Source organism: Oryzias melastigma, linkage group LG1 (assembly GCF_002922805.2).
Source record: "Oryzias melastigma strain HK-1 linkage group LG1, ASM292280v2, whole genome shotgun sequence".
NCBI lineage: Eukaryota > Metazoa > Chordata > Actinopteri > Beloniformes > Adrianichthyidae > Oryzias > Oryzias melastigma.
In genome coordinates this window covers 4,704,061-4,724,163 of record NC_050512.1, presented here as the reverse complement: position 1 = coordinate 4,724,163, position 20,103 = coordinate 4,704,061, and the positions used below count along the sequence as shown (strand labels likewise).

Sequence of the window (20,103 nt, the reverse complement as noted above, 5' to 3'; positions counted from 1 at the left end):
TGAACTCATAAGAACTTACAAAACAGTGGTTGTTGCAGACTAACTATAAATAAGTTACAGAGATGACATAAAAAATATAATTATGGCCCGCAGCAGCAGTCTACTGACTCCAAGGACCATATTGTTTTTGCATTAATATTCTATCTTTCTGCGCATTTGAGTTAAAATTTCACCCCCGCCACATGAACGAAAAGTACCTCAAAATTTTATCACACCTAGGGAAAATTGAAAATGAATTTTTGGCATGTTGCGCGTGAGCCCCCCCCTAAGCGATGACATCACTGCGAGCATTTTCGTAAAAAAATGACTGGGCCGAAAATCGCTTAGGGGGCCAAAAAAAAATATTTTGAAATACACAAACGAAAGCCAATGACACCGGTTGGGGATAAGCCCAGGAACATTAGAAATTATTATAGGATGGCCACACAAACTGCGGCCCTGGTAAGCAAAAAAAGGGCTAAATCAGCAAAATAAAAAAACGATTTTGCAATTCGGAAATGAAACTCACGTACATTTGTCGGGGATTTCCAAAGGAAGATTTGACATTAAAATGGGATGGCTCCATGATCTACGGCTTGGTGGCCATTTTGTTTTAAAATCTGATATTTTGGGAATTTTCAGTGGGTAAAACGAACATTTCGTTTGTCTTATTTTCATGAAATTTGATGCACATGCAGCTAGCTTAAGTCTACAATGACCTCAAAGGTATAATTGACCTTTGACCTATTTGCCAGTCAATCATAGATCTAAGCCACACCTCTGCCGCTCAGTCAGGCTCCACAAGCCCCGCCCCCTTTTTGGCATTTTTCAAATATGGGCTGAGAATGGAATAAGCCTCCAACTGCACTATTTGATTACCCTTTAAAAATACCAAAAATCAAAACAAACACCCCCCATATTGCTATTTTGTCATTTATTGCCCTTATCTATCTTAAAAAAATGTTTTGTTTTATTTACCTGAATTGAACAGTTTGGGGATAAAAAAAAAAAAAAAAAATCAAAACCGCGTGCAGCGTTGGATGGCCCGCAGTCGCTATCCGCCCCCGCTGCCCACCCCATACGCTGCCCGCCCATACGCAAAGTCGACGCCCTCTTGTATACGCACAATCGCTGCCCTCGTTGCATGCTCCTACACGCCCTCACCAGCCTCAAGGCCCACCTTTGACTCAAGCTCACTTGCTAAGCAGCCACTATGCCCCCCCCAAATACCAAATCCTTTCTCTATAGCTTGTCTGGGATGTAAGTGAAAAATTGATTAAAAATAGACTTTTTTCAAAATGGTGGCTTTTTTGTTAGTGTTATCTCCATAGCAACCATTTTATGTTTTGTTCGCCTAAGGTCACCGAACAGATTGACGTTAGTTTCACAAGAATCGGCAAAAGTAAATTTTTGGATTTCCTTAGCAATGGAGATTATTTGCTAACCACGCCCACATTCTTTATATGTTCATATTCTATAAGGTAGCAAGGCTAGAAGTTTAGGAGCAGGGTTCAAGTTGTTCTATTGTGGTGGAGATGGGAAGAGAAATGGAGTAGGAGTTATCCTAAAGGAGGAGTTTGTTAGGAGTGTTGTGGAGGTAAAAAGAGTGTCAGATAGAGTGATGAGTCTGAAGATAGAAATGGAGGGTGTCATGTTCAATGTTGTTAGTGGGTATGCCCCACAGGTAGGATGTGAGCTGGAAGAGAAGGAGAAGTTCTGATTGGATCTTGATGAAGTGATGATGCTATTCACTGCTATTTATTCCACTTTGCACATTGTAGATACATATTTATACCTGCTAAAGCACTCTGGATGGATGCAAACTGCATTTCGTTGCTGTGTACCTGTGACATGTGCAATGACAATAAAGTTGAATTCTATTCTGTTCTATTCTATGAGCATCCCTGGAAATGAGAGAGTTGTCATTGGTGCAGATTTCAATGATCATGTTGGTGCAGGAAACCGAGGTTATAAGGAGGTGATGGGCAGGTTTGGTATCCAGGAGAGGAATGTAGAAGGACAGATAGTTGTGTATTTTGCAAAAAAGATGGAAATGGCGATTCAATTAAATTTCAATTCAATTTTATTTATATAGCCCAAAATCACAAAGGAATTTGCCTCATTGGGCTTTAAAATATGAACAATAGTTAAAAAGTAAGACTAAATAAAACAGGTTATCCCTGCCCTTAGACCCTCCCTCCCGGTAAGGAAAAACTCCTAAAAAACCGGAGTCAGGAAAAAAGAAGAAATCTTAGGGAAATACATTCTTTGAGAAGAGACAGGAACATAGAGTGACCTATAAGAGCGGAGGTAGAAGCACACAGATAGACTACATCTTGTGTAGACGGTGTAATCTGAAGGAGATCAGTGACTGTAAAGTAGTGGTTGGTGAGAGTGTTTCCAGACAGCACAGGATGGTGGTGTGTAGAATGACTCTGGTGGTGAAGAAGATGAAGAAAGAGAGGGCAAAGGCAGAGAAGAGGACAAACTGGTGGAAGCTGAAAAAAGAAGATTGTTGCATGACTTTTAAGAAACAGTTGAAACAGGCTCTGGGTGGTCAGGAGGTACTCCCAGATGACTGGATAACTACAGCTAATGTGATCAGGGAGACAGGTAGGAGTGTACTTGGTGTGTCATCAGGAAAGAGAGTTGATAAGGAGACTTGGTGGTGGAATGAGGAGGTGCAGGAGTGTATACGGAGTAAGAGACTAGCTAAGAAGAAGTGGGACACTGAGAGGACTGAGGAGAGTAGACAGGAGTACAGGGAGATGCAGCGTAAGGTGAAAGTAGAGGTGTCAAAGGCCAAACAAAGAGCTTATGATGACTTGTACGCTAGGTTGGGTAGTAAGGAGGGAGAGACTGACCTGTACAGATTAGCAAGGCAGAGAGATCGAGATGGGAAGGACATGCAGCAGGTTAGGGTTTTCAAGGATAGGAATGGTAATGTGGCGACAGGTGTCAGTGGTGTAATGGAAAGATGGAAAGAATACTTTGAAGAGTTGATGAATGAAGAGAATAAGAGAGAACATAGAGTTGAAGAGGTGACGGTTGTGGAGCAGGAAGTAAGAAAGATTAGTAAAGGTGAAGTGAGAGGGGCTTTGAAGAGGATGAAGAATGGAAAGGCTCTTGGTCCTGATGATATACCTGTGGAGGTATGGAAGTGTCTAGGAGAGATGGCAGTGGAGTAATGGAGGAGAAGTGTGATGGTGCCCATTTTTAAGAATAAGGGAGATGTGCAGAGTTGTGGTAACTACAGAGGAATAAAGCTGATGAGCCATACAATGAAGGTGTGGGAAAGAGTAGTGGAGGAAAGACTAAGAGCAGAAGTGAAAATTTGTGAGCAGCAGTATGGTTTCATGCCAAGAAAGAGCGCTACTGATGCAACATTTGCTTTGAGGATGTTGATAGAGAAGTACAGAGAAGGTCAGAGAGAGCTCCACTGTGTCTTTGTAGATCTGGAGAAAGCTTATGACAGAGTGCCCAGAGAGGAACTATGGTATTGTATGAGGAAGTCTGGAGTGACAGAGAAGTATGTCCGAGCAGTGCAGGACATGTATGAGGGCTGTAAGACAGTGGTGAGGTGTGCTGTAGGGGTGACAGAGGAGTTCAAGGTGGAGGTGGGATTACATCAGGGATCAGCTCTGAGCCCCTTCCTGTTTGCAATGGTGATGGACAGACTGACGGATGAGGTTAGACAGGAATCACCATGGACTATGATGTTTGCAGATGATATTGTGATTTGTAGTGAGAGCAGGGAACAGGTGGAGGTGGAGTTAGAGAGGTGGAGGTTTGCCCTGGAAAGGAGAGGAATGAAGGTTAGCCGCAGTAAGACAGAGTACATGTGTGTGAATGAGAGGAACCAGAGTGGAAGAGTGAGGTTACAGGGAGAAGAGATAAAGAAGGTGGAGGAGTTTAAGTATTTAGGGTCAACAGTACAGAGTAATGGAGAGTGTGGAAAAGAAGTGAAGAGGAGAGTGCAAGCAGGTTGGAATGGGTGGAGAAAAGTGTCAGGTGTGATGTGTGACAGAAGAGTTTCAGCACAAATGAAAGGAAAGGTGTACAAGACTGTGGTGAGACCAGCCATGTTGTTTGGACTAGAAACAGTGGGACTGAAGAAAAGACAGGAAGCAGAGCTGGAGGTAGCAGAGATGAAGATGCTGAGGTTCTCTTTGGGAGTGACCAGGATGGATAGGATCAGGAATGAATACATCAGAGGGACAGCACATGTTAGAGGTTTTGGAGATAAAGTCAGAGAGGCCAGACTGAGATGGTTTGGACATGTTCAGAGGAGAGACAGTGAATATATTGGTAGAAGGATGCTGAGTCTAGAGTTGCAGGAAAGAGGTCTAGAGGAAGACCAAAGAGGAGGTTTATGGATGCAGTGAATGAAGACATGAAGGTGGCTGGTGTTAGAGTGGAGGATGCTGAAGACAGGCTTAGATGGAGGAAACTGATTCACTGTGGGGACCCCTGAAGGGAAAAGCTGAAAGGGAAAGAAGAAGAGCCTCAGTCTGGGATCAACATTTTAAATTTTCATAGTAGTACATTGAAATATGTGCGTGTATTACAGTTTTTCTCCATAGTTTTGGCACATTTTCTGAAACAGAAATGAAATTTCCCAAATTCAAAGATTGTTTGGCCAAACACACTTGTACAACAGAATGTCATTTCTCATTGTTTCATTTGCTTTAGTACATGTCTCAGATGTGTCAGTGAAATGTGTTAGTTTTTTTTGTACAAGTTCCCTAGAGTTAGCACAATAAACCAACATTTTGAACATTTTTCAATAGCTTAGATCCTGTTGATTTAAACTGATGAGACAACCGGCCGTGCTATTCAAAACATGTCGGCAAAATTTCATTCAGGGAGCCATCCCATTCACAATTATTAGTACATTTTTCTAATCTAGTCAAGAACATTATGCTGTGAACAATACCAAAATTCTGGAAACAATTATTAGATTCAAGACAATTGATGCCGAGGTCAAATGAATACTTCACTAATGAATGGAGTTTTTCACATCTCAAATAACAAATGGGGCAGTGAGTTCTAACTCCTCACAGGTGCTCCCTATATAATTGTAAATGCTGCCAAATATGTATAAATAGGCCAGGGCAAGAACCATTTGTAGAATGAACATGGAGGAGCAACAAAATGAGCAAAGTCAACTTCCAGCTGGAAGAAGGGGGAGAGAACCAGCTGGAGGAGGAAGAAGAAGAAGAGGAGCAGTGAGGATGCGTGGTGGTGGGATAAGAGGAAGAGGAGCATGCAGACACCATGCTGTCCCAGATGAAATACGGGCCACTAGTATAGACCATGTTGTCAACCATCACCTCACAATGGCAGAGGCCGGTCGCCGAGTACAGCCTAATGTGAATCGGTCTACCGTCTCATCCACTGTCCAAACCTTTCGCAGGGAAAACAGATATGTACTCAACAATGAAATTATGAATGAAATGATAATAGTGTAAGTAATTTCTGTATATGGTACAGTTCAAACTAAGCTAATTCTGACTTCTTTGTATAGGATTGGACGACACCCTCACATGGGTGGCAGGAGAAAAATGCTCAATGGTGTCCAAGAGCAAGAAATTTTCAGAATGGTTCTTGCAAATAATGCTATCGCTGCGACAGATCCATAATGCCATTAGTGAAGACAATGGCATATTCGATAATATAACTCAATCAGCATCTCTACAATAGACCGGGTCTGGAAAAAACATCAATTGACTATGAAGCAAATAGACAGGGTTCCATTTGAGAGAAACACGGACAGAGTTAAAGATCTGTGATACCAATATGTGCAGGTAAGTCTGTAATTGTTTGTCCAATACTGTAATCTTGCTGTAAAATATTCTATCTTAGGAATTACTGGAATAATGATCAATTTAGACAAACGCATCCCATTTCCTATTCTGTATGACTTTTCAACCGCATTTTTTTCTGCTTTTATCTATCGCAGAGAATAATGACTCTGGAGGGTAATGAGTCACCCCATATCCTAATGTTTGTTGACAAAGGCGGGTTCAACCTGGCAAAGCATCGAAGGCGCGGCCGTAACATCATTGGCCAGCGAGCCGCAGTGGATGTTCCAGGCCAGCGAGGGGGCAACATCACGATGTGTGCAGCCATTTCTGAAAATGGTGTGGTCACACACATAGCCAGCATAGGGCCAAACAAGACTCATAAACTTCTCACTTCTTCTTCATTCTGTCCCAGAAAATGAAAGGGGTCTCCACGAGCCTCCACTACCCCGATATGTAATTGTATGGGACAGTGTCACCTTTCATCTGGGCCCACTAATCAGAGCATGGTTTACCACACACCCCAGAATGTTAATGCTCTTACTCCCACCTTATACTCCTTTTCTGAATCCCATTGAGGAGTTTTTTCAGCTTGGAGGTGGCGAGTCTATGAACATCAGGCTCAAGATCAGAGATCCCTGCTCCATGCAATGGATGCTGCATGTGAGGACATTACTGGAGACCAGTGTAGGGGATGGATGAGACATTGTCGTCGTTTCTTCCCTCACTACATTGCAAGGGAAAACATTCGCTGTGGATGAAAATCTTTGGCCAAACAGAGAAGAGCGTCTGGATGGCCAGAGGCATCAAGATGATCATCCTGAGAGGGAGGAGACCAACGGTGACCAGTGAACCTTACACTAGAATGCCATTTGCAGTACTGTAGGCTGCTTTGATTTTTTTTTTGGGAGGGGTTAATTTTTACATTACATACTTTGAAATCTTTTATGCTTGCTACGTGTCGTTACTTCGACTTCTATTGTCACAAAACGTCTAAGCGGTTTGACCTGCAGCGCTCACACAATGACAAAGAGACAATTCTTTTTGAGTTCTCTGACCATCCATGTGAGTAAAAAACTTCATTTTGACCCAAGAGTAAAGAGTTTTGGAGGAGATATCCGATCCATGGCGTTTTGCTGGAAAATCCAGGTTGTTTGACAAGAGAACTAAATGAATGAGCAAAATCAACTGAGAAGGATCCATGTTGTTACGAGGGCTCTGACTCTTTACTGGGGAAAAGAATGAGCTGCTGAAGAGTTTTGGTAAAAAAAACTGTTTTTTCTAGAGATCTGAACTGTTTTGGAAAAGTATAAGTGTGTTTAGCCAAATGAGCTTTTATTTTAATAAATGTCATTTCTGTTTCAAGAAATGAGCCAAAGCAACAGGGAAAAACTGTAAAATAACATCAAACTAAGTGAGATGTCAGTTTTTAATGATTTTGTTTAAAACTTTTTTAACAAAATCACAACATTTCATCCATAGTCAGGATAAATAGGATGAGCTGTAGAGATTAAACCGTCTCACAGTCACTCTAATGAACCATAACATGTAAAGTCCAGAGAGAAAGTAAGGGATAGAGATTTAAAACCATGCTGGACCCGCCCCCTTCTCTTCCACTAAGAACAAGTGAACCTTTTGGAGTTACTTTTACTAAACATACTTAAGTATAATATAGCAAACATACAATAGACTTCTTCAGACTAAATTAGAACATTTTACATTTACAATATATAGACAGTAGTAAACTGCCTTATTTATATAGACTCTACTTGTGGTACAGACTATTTCCTGCTAAGGAAAACTGAAAGTTTGTGTCCCGGTTTTCCATGCGGATCCTCTTCACCTTTGTTGAATTGCTCCGCCTCCAGCTGCAGTTTTTGGGACTGAAGGAAAGTTTTCTTGACTTGGTTTCCGGGTGAACGCTGCGTCTGCTCCCCCCAGAGGACATCGGCAGCGGCCACCTAAGACGCTGTGAACTCTGACCCCATGCTCACGCTGCGAACGCGCTGCGGCTCACCGTCGGGGGGCACGGCGAGGAAGGACATTCCAGCTGAGGGGGAGTTAAGGCTTGCAGGTGCAGCCCAGTGGTTGCTGATGGACGGCTGGGACCGGCAGTGCTCCAGGCCGGGGTGGAGTAGGAGGGTGGGATGGGAGGGAGCAGGGATGGCGGCGGCAGGCTGACCTGTCTGTGGCGGGGGGGGCAGCAGCGATGCTGGAGCTCTGCACGTCTGTCCCTTATCTTTATTCCGTCCTTCCTTCATCCTTCTGCTACTCTTCTCTTCTGGCTCCGCCCCCTGATCCTGCTCTTCCCCAAACCGAAGGTCCAGCAGAGGTGTCCTGCCGCCCCTGTCGTCCCTGAAGCTGCACACCGTGCTCTGGGTGTCCTGCCCCAGGCCGGACGGCAGAGAGCCCGCCTTCCCCATTTTACAGCTGTCCTCCTCCTCCTCCTCGTCATCGCTGAGGCAGCGGTCAGTGCTGGGGGAGTGCTGGAGCCTCTGAAGCTGTGCAGACGTTCGTCGGAAAGCCACGCCCATAAAGCTGGATGGCGAGTGAGCAGCAGTGAGGAGGCGGTTGAACAGGGCAATGTTGGGGTGGCGCGTGCCGGACTCCTCCATATTCTCTGCAATGTTCTCCAGGGGCTGGAAGTGCATCTCCTCTTTAGGGATCCTGGGGGGGGGGGTAACACAGCTTTTACTGAAAACATTTAATGCTCATAAAAACATACACTTCTCTTTTTATTATTTGCATTACTTCCAATAAGTTGGGGATATTGTTGTTTACACGAGTGCTTTGGTCTGAATTTGAATGAAATACAGAAAAGTTCCCTTTGATTTTACTAATAATAAATCATTTATTTACCAACTCAGTGACTTTTCAGTCATACATACAGTGGACTCAGAGGACACTCACGCCATGTCGAAGGTGGAGCCCTGGAAGGAGGGTTTGCGGAGGACAAAGAGCGTAGCGGCCGTGTACGGAGGCCGAGGGTTGGAGTCGTTCCAGTATCTGTCTCGCTCCATCACCGGCAGATCTCCATACATCTCATCAACCGCCATCATTGACACCTGAAAGACGTCAAACCAACAGAATAGAGCCAAATGTCAAATCAAAGACTCAAACATCTTTAAAGGGGAGAGGGCATCAAATAGTTTTCTGGGCGCTAGAGACGATCATCTGGAGTGTTTTTTTCTCTGTGGCAGTGGAGCTGGCATACCACACGCACAGACAGTAGGTCAGCACACGCTCTACTGAACAGTGGTAAGATGACACGAGCAGTTTCTGTGGCAGGTGGTTCTTCTTGAGAAGCCTCAAAAAGTAAAGTCTCTGCTGTGCTTTTTTAAAAATCACTGAGGTGTTGGCGCTCCGTGACAAGTCGTCTTTGATCTGTGTGCCCAGAAAGCAAAAATCAGCCACCCTCTCCACACAGTCCCCACCGATGTACAGCGGTTGAATGCTTTCAGCCCTCTGTCTTCTGAAATCCACAATCAGCTCCTTTGTCTTTGCAGCGTTGAGGATCAGGTTGTCGTCTTTACACCACCTGGTCAGCTGCTCCACCTCCGCCCTATATGCAGACTCCCACCACTGTGGTGTCATCTGCAAATGTGATTAGGGTGTTGGTGGGGTGGGACGGGGTGCAGTCGTGTGTGTAAAGGGTGTATAAAAGAGGGCTCAGAACGCAGCCCTGCGGGGAGCCAGTGCTAAGGCTGATGTTTCCAGAGATGTGGGAGCCAACTCGCACCCTCTGAGGGCGATTTGTTAAAAAATCAAGGATCCAGCAGCAGACAGAAGAAGAAAAACCCAGTTCTGATAACTTGGCCACCAGTCTGTGGGGAAGAATTGTATTAAATGCAGAGCTGAAATCGACGAACAGCAAATGCATAATTCCCCTGCTGCTCAAGGTGTTTCAGAGCAGGATGGAGGGTCATAGCCATAGCATCCTCAGTCGATCTATTGGCTCTGTAGGCAAACTGCATGGTGGGCATCCAATGCAGCTGGCAGCTTTGAGATGATGTGACTCCGAACCAGTGTTTCAAACTCAACTCAACTCAGCTTTATTTATATAGCACTTTCACATAGCAGATAGCTAAAACAAAGTGCTGAACACTAAAAACACTAAAAACATAAAAGACAGTCACACTAAGACAAGACAAATAGATAAATAAAACAATAAAATAACAAAACACTTCATGACAATTGGTGTTATTGCCACTGGACGGTAGTCATTCAGGATGCTGATGGTCTTTTTGGGCACAGGAACAATAATAGAAGACTTCAAACAGGGTGGAACAGTGTGTTGAGACAGGGATTGGTTAAAAATTCTGGTTAAAACTTCAGCCAGCTGGTCAGCACAGGTCTTTAAGACACACCCCGGTACACCGTCTGGTCCCGCAGCTTTTCTCGGGTTCACCCTACTCAGTGTTCATTTCACCTCGTGCTCCTTCAGCATCAAAAATGGCTCCTCGCAGACAGGGGGGGGTGATGTGGCTACAGGTGGTTGCTGCACCTCAAAGCGAGCGAAGAAAATGTTGAGTTCCTTTGCCAATAGGGCATCACCATCGACCACCAGGCTATTGGACTTATAGCTGGTGATCTGCTCCACCCCCCGCCACACCTGCCTTAAGTTGTTACTGCTGAGATGGTCCTCAATCTTCCTCTGGTGTGCAGCTTTTGCCTCTCTGATGCCTTTTCTCAGGTTACCTCTGGCAGCACTGTACTGAGCTCCATCCCCACTTCTGAAGGCCCTGTTCCTCTCTTTCAGCAAGGCTCTGACCTTTCCTGTCATCGAGGGCTTTTGGTTTGGGTAGATCTGAATACACTTCTCAGTGGTAACAGTGTCCATGCAGAACTTAATATAGCTCAGCACAGCTGAGGAGTGATCTTCCAGGTCTGCATTTTCAAAAATGTCCCACTGTGTTCTCTCAAAGCAATCCTGGAGCTGCTGAGTGGAGTTCTCAGCCCATATCTTAACAGTCCTTGTTGTGGGGGGTGCCTTTTTAATGAGAGGGGTGTATGCTGGAATTAGCAGTAGGCACAAGTGATCAGACTGGCCCAGATGTGGTAGAGGCCTAGCCCTATAGCCATTCTTGATGTTAGTGTACACCTTGTCAAGTGTTTTTTCTCCCCTGGTAGCACGTTCAAATTTAAACACATTATTTTTCCATAACTCTCCATTTGGAGGGATAAATGTTGGGGTAGGGAGAAGCTGTGGAGGTGGGGGAAGAATTCATATTTGGCCCAAAACAAATTCTTAGAGCATTTGAAGAGAAACTCTTTTGAGAAACATGGTGGTGGTAGGAGTATAATGCTGTGGGCCTGAAAACCTTCTTTAGCCTAAAAAAATAGAAAAATATCTAATTTTGAAAAAAAAAACAGCTAGCATAATGATAAAAGACTAGCTAAACGCCAAATTAGCCTGAAAAACCCCCAAAATATCAAATTTTCTAAAGAAAAACAGTTAGCATAATGCTAAAACATTAGTTAGCTAATTGAATTCTATTACAGCAAATCTTTAATGTATCGGAATACATGTGAGAAAGAAAAAGCCTGGTGCATCAGATTTATCAGATTTGTCTCACTTCGACATTTCACACCGAGCCTCTTTCGATTGTGAGTACATCACTGGTATCAAGTGGTGACAGTCCAGTGTGAACACTGTATACTAAAAGCACATCACATCCCCAGTGTACACGTAGCTTCAGACATGCATTGAATTTAACCTCATATTTAAGGAAGAATTGAGGACTTTGCAGCCAGACAAGTTTTACTGCAGGATCCTCAACGCTTACCCACATCCCCCTCTATGGAGGTCCCAAATGTGAAAACAAGCCAAATGAATGTCTCTGAAAGGCCAACTCAAATCAAAAAGAGAATTTCCCCATCATTATTATGCTTTAATCTTCCCTTAGAAAACAGAAGAAATATGAACTAATAAACCATAAAAGTTTATTTTGAACCTGAAAGTTTCTGTCGATGAGCCAGTTGGTCTCAAAGTCATCATCATCTTCTCCAAAGGGGTTGATCAGCTGCTCAGCAACCTTCAAAGCCAACAGCAAGAAAAGAAAATGACGTCACTGATCACGCCTCACATTGAAGAAACGTTTCATTTTCCTTGTTCTGACCTTCAGCCAGCCTGCATAAAAGAAGAACTGTAGCAGAGTGAAGATCGGCACGTACAGGTCCAGATCATGGCCCTGGTAACCCTGACCGGGGTCCAGAAACTGACGACCAATCAGACACACCAGGAAAAAACTGTACACCGCTAGAGTCACCACCTGAAGAGGGGGACACAGGTCAAATGCTGCTGTGTGCAATTAAGAATTTTCTGACGTTTGCTTTTGTCAAACATCCCACAGGATGGATGGACGTTAGTGGACCTCCTGCTGGCTGTTAGGCCATTTGGCTTCTACAGCAGCAGACTTCAAACTTTATTTGTATAGCACCTTTTAGTCATCTGAAACAAAGCAGCTAACATAAAAGCAAAGAAAATACACGTTAAAACACAAAGTTTAAAAAAAACAAATACAAAGAAAACAGGACATTTACTCAAAAAACGTAAAAATACAGAAAATACAAACTCAAGGAGGACAGGACCAAAGACATCCAGCCTGCTGGTGTCCATCCTGAAGGTGCATAGAGACCCAAAAATCCCACACACTCCTTAGGTCGCGGCCCGAACAGGAGAAACATTTATTTAACACTAAAAATACATTTTTAAAACTTTAAAAACCTAATTTTTTAACATTACAATGAATAAAAACAGACAGGAAGGCTGGGAGACTGGCTCCCAAAGTGAGCTAACCATGAGTGCTCACTCAAACCACTGTGGATTAACTCATTTGGGGCTCATATTTTCTGCCACTTTTAAACCAGATGGGCTCACGTGGCCGTGCTGGCTCGGATGCCATCTTGATTAAAAACAAAACAAAAAAACTTTGATACCAGCCACAAATTGAAACTCTTCCTAGGGATTCCAGTCTATCTCCTCCTGACATTGTTGTGAAGCTATTTGGGAACATTTGTGAATTTGTACTGTGAACGTTTAGTACATGATTAGTTGGCACAAGCTTAATAAAATATCATTGTATTAAGTATGTAGGCATGGATAACTAAAAACGTCTGTTAAAAAAAATGAAGTTTCATGTTACCAATTCTTCTAAAAATTACCTGTTCGTCACCCGCAGGCACTAAAACAAAACAAGAGGTTGTTATTGAGAAGAAAGCCACAGAAAAAGCGAAATTTTGAAACAATGTTTTAATTATGAATTTGTTTGTGTGCAGCAGCCACTATGTATGAAAAAGTAGAACATAAAGGCCAACACTGTACAGCTCGTGTCAAAGTCAAGGCCCGGGGGCCGGATCCGGCCCTCCAGATCACTTTATTTTTTTTGTTATTAATAGCCCGATGTTATCTTGAGCTTATATATCCTAGCCAGCCATCTGGTGGACAGCGTAGCATCCTAGCGAGCTCCGCTGTTGCGAGTAATACACGTTGTGTCCTGGTAGAAAGACCGTTGCCGACGTCCGTCTCAGGCTGTTCACTTCCATCTTTTTTTCTCACAAGCTGCCAAGCCTGTGTGTGTGTGATCAGGTGACAAAACAGGACCATTAAAACCAGACAAACTGCACTTTATGACCCAGTAACTCCCACACAACTGAACACAAATACTGTGAGGGACGTGGTAGAAATCATTCTGCTGATGGCTAGTATTTTTCAGCAGATGTTGTTTTTCTCTGCATGTAAAGTTAATATTATGTATATTTTTCTTATTGCAGGTTAAGATGAAATATAATACAAATTTATTGCAGGAGAGATATTGTTACTTCATTATTGGTAATTATTCTTGTTAATATTTAGCATTTTAATGCCCCCTCTATTACTGTGATTGAAATGATTTTGTTTGTTTAAACAACATTTAGGAAAACTTGAAGTTGATATTTAAAACCTTTGTATCCAGTTTAAGTGAAACTTGTTAGAGTGTTTTTTTTGTTTGTTTGTTTGTGAAAATTCTGATTAATAAAAATTTAAATTTCTACACTTCAAGCGCTCTTGCCTCACAGTGAGAAGGCCCCGGCTCAGATCCCTGCTGGGGGATTTGATAAAAACACCAACTGGGACCTTTCTGTGTGGAGTTTGCATGTTCTCCCTGTGCATGCGTGGGTTTTCACCGGGGACTCCGGCTTCCTCCCACCGTCCAAAAACATGCTTCATAGGTTAATTGGTGACTCTAAATTGCCCCTAGGTGTGAATGTGAGAGTGAATGTGTGTGATTGAGGCCCTGAGACAGACTGGCGACCTGTCCAGGGTGAACCCCGCCTTCGCCCTTCAGTAGCCGGGATAGGCTCCAGCACCCCCGCGACCCCGAAAGGGAAGAAGCGGACAAGAAGATGGATGAAATGAATGAATACACTTCAATTCTCCCTCTGCATGTTGTAAGTTAACTGCATCATTTCATTGGTAGAACTAAACCAGCAAACTGAAAGTGTTATTTTCATTAAATGATTGCATTTAATGAAAATGCTTTGTTGGGCAAAAACATAACATTTACTGCAGTATTTTAATTGACAAAGTAACCGGAGTAGCTACTTTGTTATCCCTTTTAAGATGCAGTAATGAGCTACTAACTCAATTACTTTAGGGTAATGTAACTAGTGATTATAACAGACTCCTTTTTAAAAGTAAGACTGCTATTCAACACAGCAGTGAGTTCTGACCAGCACTGACCTGAGTGTAGACCAGGGGCACGCTCACCATGTCGTAATGAAACAGCAAGCTGCACTTCCCTCTGAAGGCGTTCAGCTCCTGTCCGGCACAACCAGAGACATGAGACCCCAGGCCCCCAGCCTGCGCTGACACTCACAGCACAGGCTGGGGGCCTTTTGAGCAATCATTAGACATCACCAATAACAGCTCCAACTTTCCTCAACAACTAAACTTGCACATCCTATTTTTTATTATTTCTTTGTTTTGTTTTTTTAACTTGTCCTGTCCAACAGCTGAGCAAACAGATACGGGCTGTTGGACAGATTTTACTGTCACAAAAGGAGTTTATTAAGTATAAAGCCCTGTTGTATTTCATGCTAAGCTTTATTTATATTGGTTATTCATTTTTATTTATTTTTTTTTGTTGGACCGGACGGAAAGGGGGGGGTGGGGGGAGGTGGGGTTAGACAAAAAGAGAAAGAAGAAGATGGCAACAGAGGGAAACAACGTCATAAAACATCCACGTCTAAATAGTAAACTAGAATGGGCGGGGCCTGTCTACACACACACTGTAGTTACAAACACACCTGTTGGTTGAGATAGTCTCCACATTTAAACTAGTTAAAATGTACACAATATAACTCCAGCTCACACACTCCATCATACAAGCCCATTCAGATAAAGACTTTCATTCTGTCACACAAACGGTTAGTGCTAAGGTGAGCTGACACCTGTGCTCAGGTGAGTGTTTATGTTTCACTGAGGTGGATGGTGATGGAATGTACTCAGGGGGAGAGCGCCCGGCCATCCCCACGCCAAGACCCCCCGCCGGGGCAGCAGCTGCAGCCAAGATCCCCAAAACCGCCATGGAGCCACGGAGAGAAACCGCCCGCCGGGCAATCCCGCCGAGCACCCAGACCGGGGCACGCGGGACCGCCGCAGAGGCCCCCCACACCCAAGAGCAGGAAGGCACAGGAACACGGAGAGTGCAGGCCCCAGCCCAGCCAGAGGAGCAGCCCCCCCACCCCGCCAGGAGGGCCAACGCGGGACCCCACCCCCGGAGAGCCCCCCAACCCCCGAGGAGCAGCCCATCACCACCCAGCGGCGCAGAGGACCCCCCCGCCCCACCCCAGGTACGAGCCAGGGCCCCCCAAGGGCAACCCACCCCATACTCCAGACAACCGCCTGCCCCCACCGCGAAGGTCCAGTGGAGAAGCAGGGCAGGGGCCGCCCACCCCCGCCGAGCAGAGGGGAACCCAAAAGAAACAGAGGCCCCAAGGAGTGATGTAAACAAGACCCGACCAGGCACACCCACTGATGGAGTTTAGGAGAGGACTAGTTCTCGAAAGCAGGGACCGGACTCCGCACCACCGAGACCTGGACACCCCCCGGCTCCGATGTAGATTGATCCCCTGCTAAATCTCGGGGATCCCACTCCCGGCGTGGGGAGGAGACCGCCAGGCCCAGGAGACCGGCACCCAAGAGACCAGACCACCAGGCCGAGGTTCCCCGCACCCCCGCCAGGGATGGGGTAGGGGACAGAAGGTCGAAGGTCCCACCTTCCTTGTGTGATGCTTGCGTGTTTGCTTGTTAGAGTGTATGTTTGTGGTGTTAGAGGTGTGTGTACTAAAGGGGTGCGGTTAAAATTGGTGAGAAGGCCTTAACAGGGCATCTCCTGATTTCTCGCAGAGATGCCCCGTCACCCTCCCACCAGCGGCCCTACATGTCTATGGTGCGGTTAAAATTGGCGGGAGGGGCACTGAAAGGACATCGACTGTTTGCTGGCAGTGATGTCCAAGCACCCCCCCACCAAGGGTCCTAAATGTCTAAGGTGCAAATAAAATCAAGGGGAGGGGCAAATCCATGCAGCGGCCACAGGAGGGGGCCACTGGCAGGTAGTCCACCCCCCGCAGCGCACTGCAATACAGTCACCCTCCACTTCACCCTATTGCATGTTTGTATGAGGATATTTAGCTCTCTGTGCTTCTGTTTGGTGCAGTGTGATCCATGTGTTGTTCCTTTTTCCCACTTCCCTCCGAGGGAGCGGGAGAGATTTCAGATTCCAGGTGGATCATCTGGGCTGCCTTTTTTTGGCTTTTTTTGGCTCGAATTGACTGAACTCTATTCAAATCCGTAGTTGTAGAGTTAGATAAGCTAATTCTTCTTTAATAGTCCTGGTAAATCTCCTGTCTTTCCTGGGAGAAGATCTCTCCTTCATGTGGACATCCCTAAATTTTCTTTTTTTTTTCCTGACTCAGGTTTTTTTTTATGAGTTTTTCCTTACCAGGACTGAGGGTCTAAGGACAGGGATAACCAGTTTTATTTAGTCTGTTTTTTAGCAAGTACATATTGTTTATATTTTATGACTGAATTTTGGCTTCTGTACAATAACAAGCATGAAGCCCAATGAGGCCACTGTTCTGCGATATTGGGCTACATAAATAAAGTTGAATTGAATTCAATTGAATTAAAAGTAAAACTCCAAAGATTTTTTAGTGAACTGCAATGATTTAGTCTTTTTCATACTCTGGGTTTCTCCTGTGCTGAGTTTCCAGGTTTTTTTAAACCAGAACTGATCCCCAGTCCATTTCCGTCCTGCTAAAATGGTTTATCCAAAGCAGTGGGAGCCCCAGTGGTCATCTGAGCAACATTTGCAGTGCAGCTGGCTTCATAGAAACAGAACGTGGAGGTTTTGTTTTGCTCTCTCAGCTGAGGCTCATCTGAACTTGTAAAGACGTCACTACAGAAAGGTGACTTTTGAACTTAAAGCTGGTTTGTCCTGGATGCTCAAAGATGTCTGTGGGTGAGGAGCTGCACCTCCAGCAGGAGCTTGAGCGTGTGGTCGTCTCTGATTCTGCCCTCGCAGCGAGCCACTGCAGCCAGGTTGGTGAACCAAACACAGGGAATCCAGAACTTGTTGTAAGGAGAATGAAGGCCCTCAAACTTCTTCCGCTCCTCTCTGGTCATGAATCCTGCACAGATGGCAGAAGCACTGCTCCAGCTTCATTGTTAGGAACATGAGCCTCAGAGAGAGTGTACTCAAACACTCTTACAATGTCAGCATCTCAATCTACTTCTCAGCTTTAAACACTAGGTGGCGCTGATCAGATTGGGAGCCCTCACCGGCCTCCACCACGTGGTCCATGGTGGGGAAGCGCTTGAAAACGGCGGTGCTGACAGAGCGGAGGATGAGCAGAGAGGACAGGCTGGCGTAGCGCATCAGGGTGCGTCTGAGCAGGCGCCCTCGCTCGTCGTTCCCCTGCAGGCCTCCTGACAAGACGCACATGATCCTGTCCGGGAGCGGGATGCTGGTGTACTGGTTCCACCACCGGTTCACAATCAGGGTGACGTAGAAACCTGCACACAGCAGCAGCAGAGCTTCAGCTCCTCATGCCTGCAGACACACAGCAGATGTTTTAAGCTCCACGGTTGAGAAAACATTAAACTGAGAAGTATCCTAACAATGATGACAATGATGCAGAAACAGCCATCCATCTGACCCGTTCAGTCTATTTCTGGGTCATGGGGTTGCTGGAACCTATCCTAGCTACTGTTTGGGTGTAGGTGAGGTACGCCCTAAACAAGTCACTTCTACAGGGCCACACATTCACACACAGATGCAATTTAGAGTCATCAATCAACCGATGAAGCATGTGTTTGGACTGTAGGAGGAAACCGGAATGCCTAGTGTTACATCCTGCTGCTGCAGCCTGGCTTTCCCATCCAGTTCCCTTCAGCTCACCTGGCAGGTGTGGCCAATGTGCCTTGATTGGCAGGTGGTGTCCATTTAAGCCAGAGGCGGCCACACCAAGCCAGGCAGGGAGCAGAGCAGCAGGCTGGGTGGTGGTTTGTGTGGTGTTGGTTTGGTGATTGGTTTTTGACATTTGTTTTGTCCTCAGCAATCTTAGATTGCTGGGTTTTGTTATGTTAGTTTGGGGTTGGACCTTGGTAGTTCTGATTTGCGGGCTTTGTTTAATTTGTGTTCATTAGGTAGTTTTGTTAGGCAGCCCTTAGCAGGGAGCTGCTGACTCCGACGGTTGTCATGACTGGGTCAGCAGTCTCCCTGACTTCTTTTTCTTTTGGCCAAGGTTCCAACTCCATTTTGGTTTGTTCTTTTAACCTTAACCACCAAATTTCTCTGCTTTATTTCAGGACACAGGTTTCCGTTTATTTTAATAAACTGTGTTCCTTTTATGTTGGTGTCCACTCTTTAATGTTATTGTCCCCTCTGATAGATATCCCCTAGACACCGGGCCAATTTTCTATTGGGGACGTAACATTAGAAAAAACCCAAACATGAACAAGGAGAACATGCACACCAGATAGAAACAACCCAGTCAGGATTCAAACCAGGATCTTCTCACTGTGAGTGCTAACCACTACACAGCCGTGCAGCCCAAGTCAAGCCCCTGTAAAAATGCAGTCAGAGGGGCGGGGCTGTAGAACAGGACTGTTATCATTACAGGAGCAGCAGATCATGACGTCAGACGTCTGAAACTTAAGTTTGACCAATCACAAAATGCAACTGTAATACCTGGATTCAACCTGTAGGGGGCAGCACACAGACGATTTTTGACTGTATTTTCACTAATTAAGCAAGTTTATTTTAATTTGTCGAAAATTTGGCGATGACCCACAGACAGCACTTTAAAAGAATCATTTATAGAGTCAACAGACACAAAAAGTTGATTTAGGGTTTGGTTACGCTTTAAATAATTGCTTTAAATGTGATTTTAAACTGTTTCAGGGAGAAGCCATTGTTAGTTTGTTTACCAGTGAATAGAGCTCTGGACCCCACGTGACTCCCTATAGCCAGTCGGCCATTTTGGCAGCAATATGAACAGCACTGCCATGAGTGCCACTGATGAAACTTTCAAGCCTTAGCCTTCATCTCACTTTAATTCACATGACATTGAGCTTTATCAAATATTGCCGATCTGTATTACGTTCCCAGCGCGCATTTTAAAGGTATCTCCGCTGAAGAAATCTTCCCAGATCTATGCTATCCAGACATTTAACTACCTAATCAACTTCCCATCATCCTACATGGAGGACTCTAAAGTTTACAATATCCTGGAGGGTTACAGATCTCAATCCGTGTTTGTAATGAACATTTATCTGTGGAATCTTCAACCAAAAAATTGCTGTATCATCACTGGAATGGTAAGTGTTATATATCCAGGCAGCGTAACATTAGCATGGCGAGCAGCACGGTTGGATTGATTTGTTGACATTACCTCGGCTAACGCGTCTGGTTGTCATTTTTATTTTTCTCCTTTCTGGAGATGGAAGGTAGTTGATGGAATAAAGTCTGGACTCTATGGATTATCCCTCTGTCTTCCTAGAAAATAAGTAAACATTTCAGGATCTATATGTTGATTGCTACGTTAGCACTTGCTAACTTAAACACGACACTGTTATCTCCACAAGTCACATGAAATGAACTCTGGTTTTACAGTAGCGTAAATCTGAAACCACGATTGTAGCATAATGAAAGTAAGTAAGCTTTGTATACGGTAACATACGTGATCTGAAGTAGTCGCTGCACAAACAGAATCCGACCGCTGGACGGTCCATCCTTCAGTTTTCCTCCTGGCTCTTTAAACAGCGCTGATCCTC

At 44.7% G+C, this 20,103-nt stretch overlaps 1 protein-coding gene across 1 annotated transcript in view; it reads right to left on the bottom strand.

The window, feature by feature from the left end:
- Positions 1–6,549: 6,549 nt before the first annotated feature.
- best2 (bestrophin 2) overlaps positions 6,550–20,103 on the bottom strand; it is a 17,280-nt gene continuing 3,726 nt past the window's right edge. The window contains exons 4-10 of the mRNA XM_024262139.2: positions 17,608–17,841; positions 17,302–17,456; positions 14,506–14,583; positions 11,903–12,055; positions 11,738–11,818; positions 8,694–8,848; positions 6,550–8,450 (exon numbers count right to left, since the gene is read on the bottom strand). Of these exons, the coding sequence (XP_024117907.1) occupies positions 7,745–8,450; positions 8,694–8,848; positions 11,738–11,818; positions 11,903–12,055; positions 14,506–14,583; positions 17,302–17,456; positions 17,608–17,841 (1,562 nt within the window). The 3' untranslated portion in view covers positions 6,550–7,744. The remainder of the gene's footprint in view (positions 8,451–8,693; positions 8,849–11,737; positions 11,819–11,902; positions 12,056–14,505; positions 14,584–17,301; positions 17,457–17,607; positions 17,842–20,103) is intronic.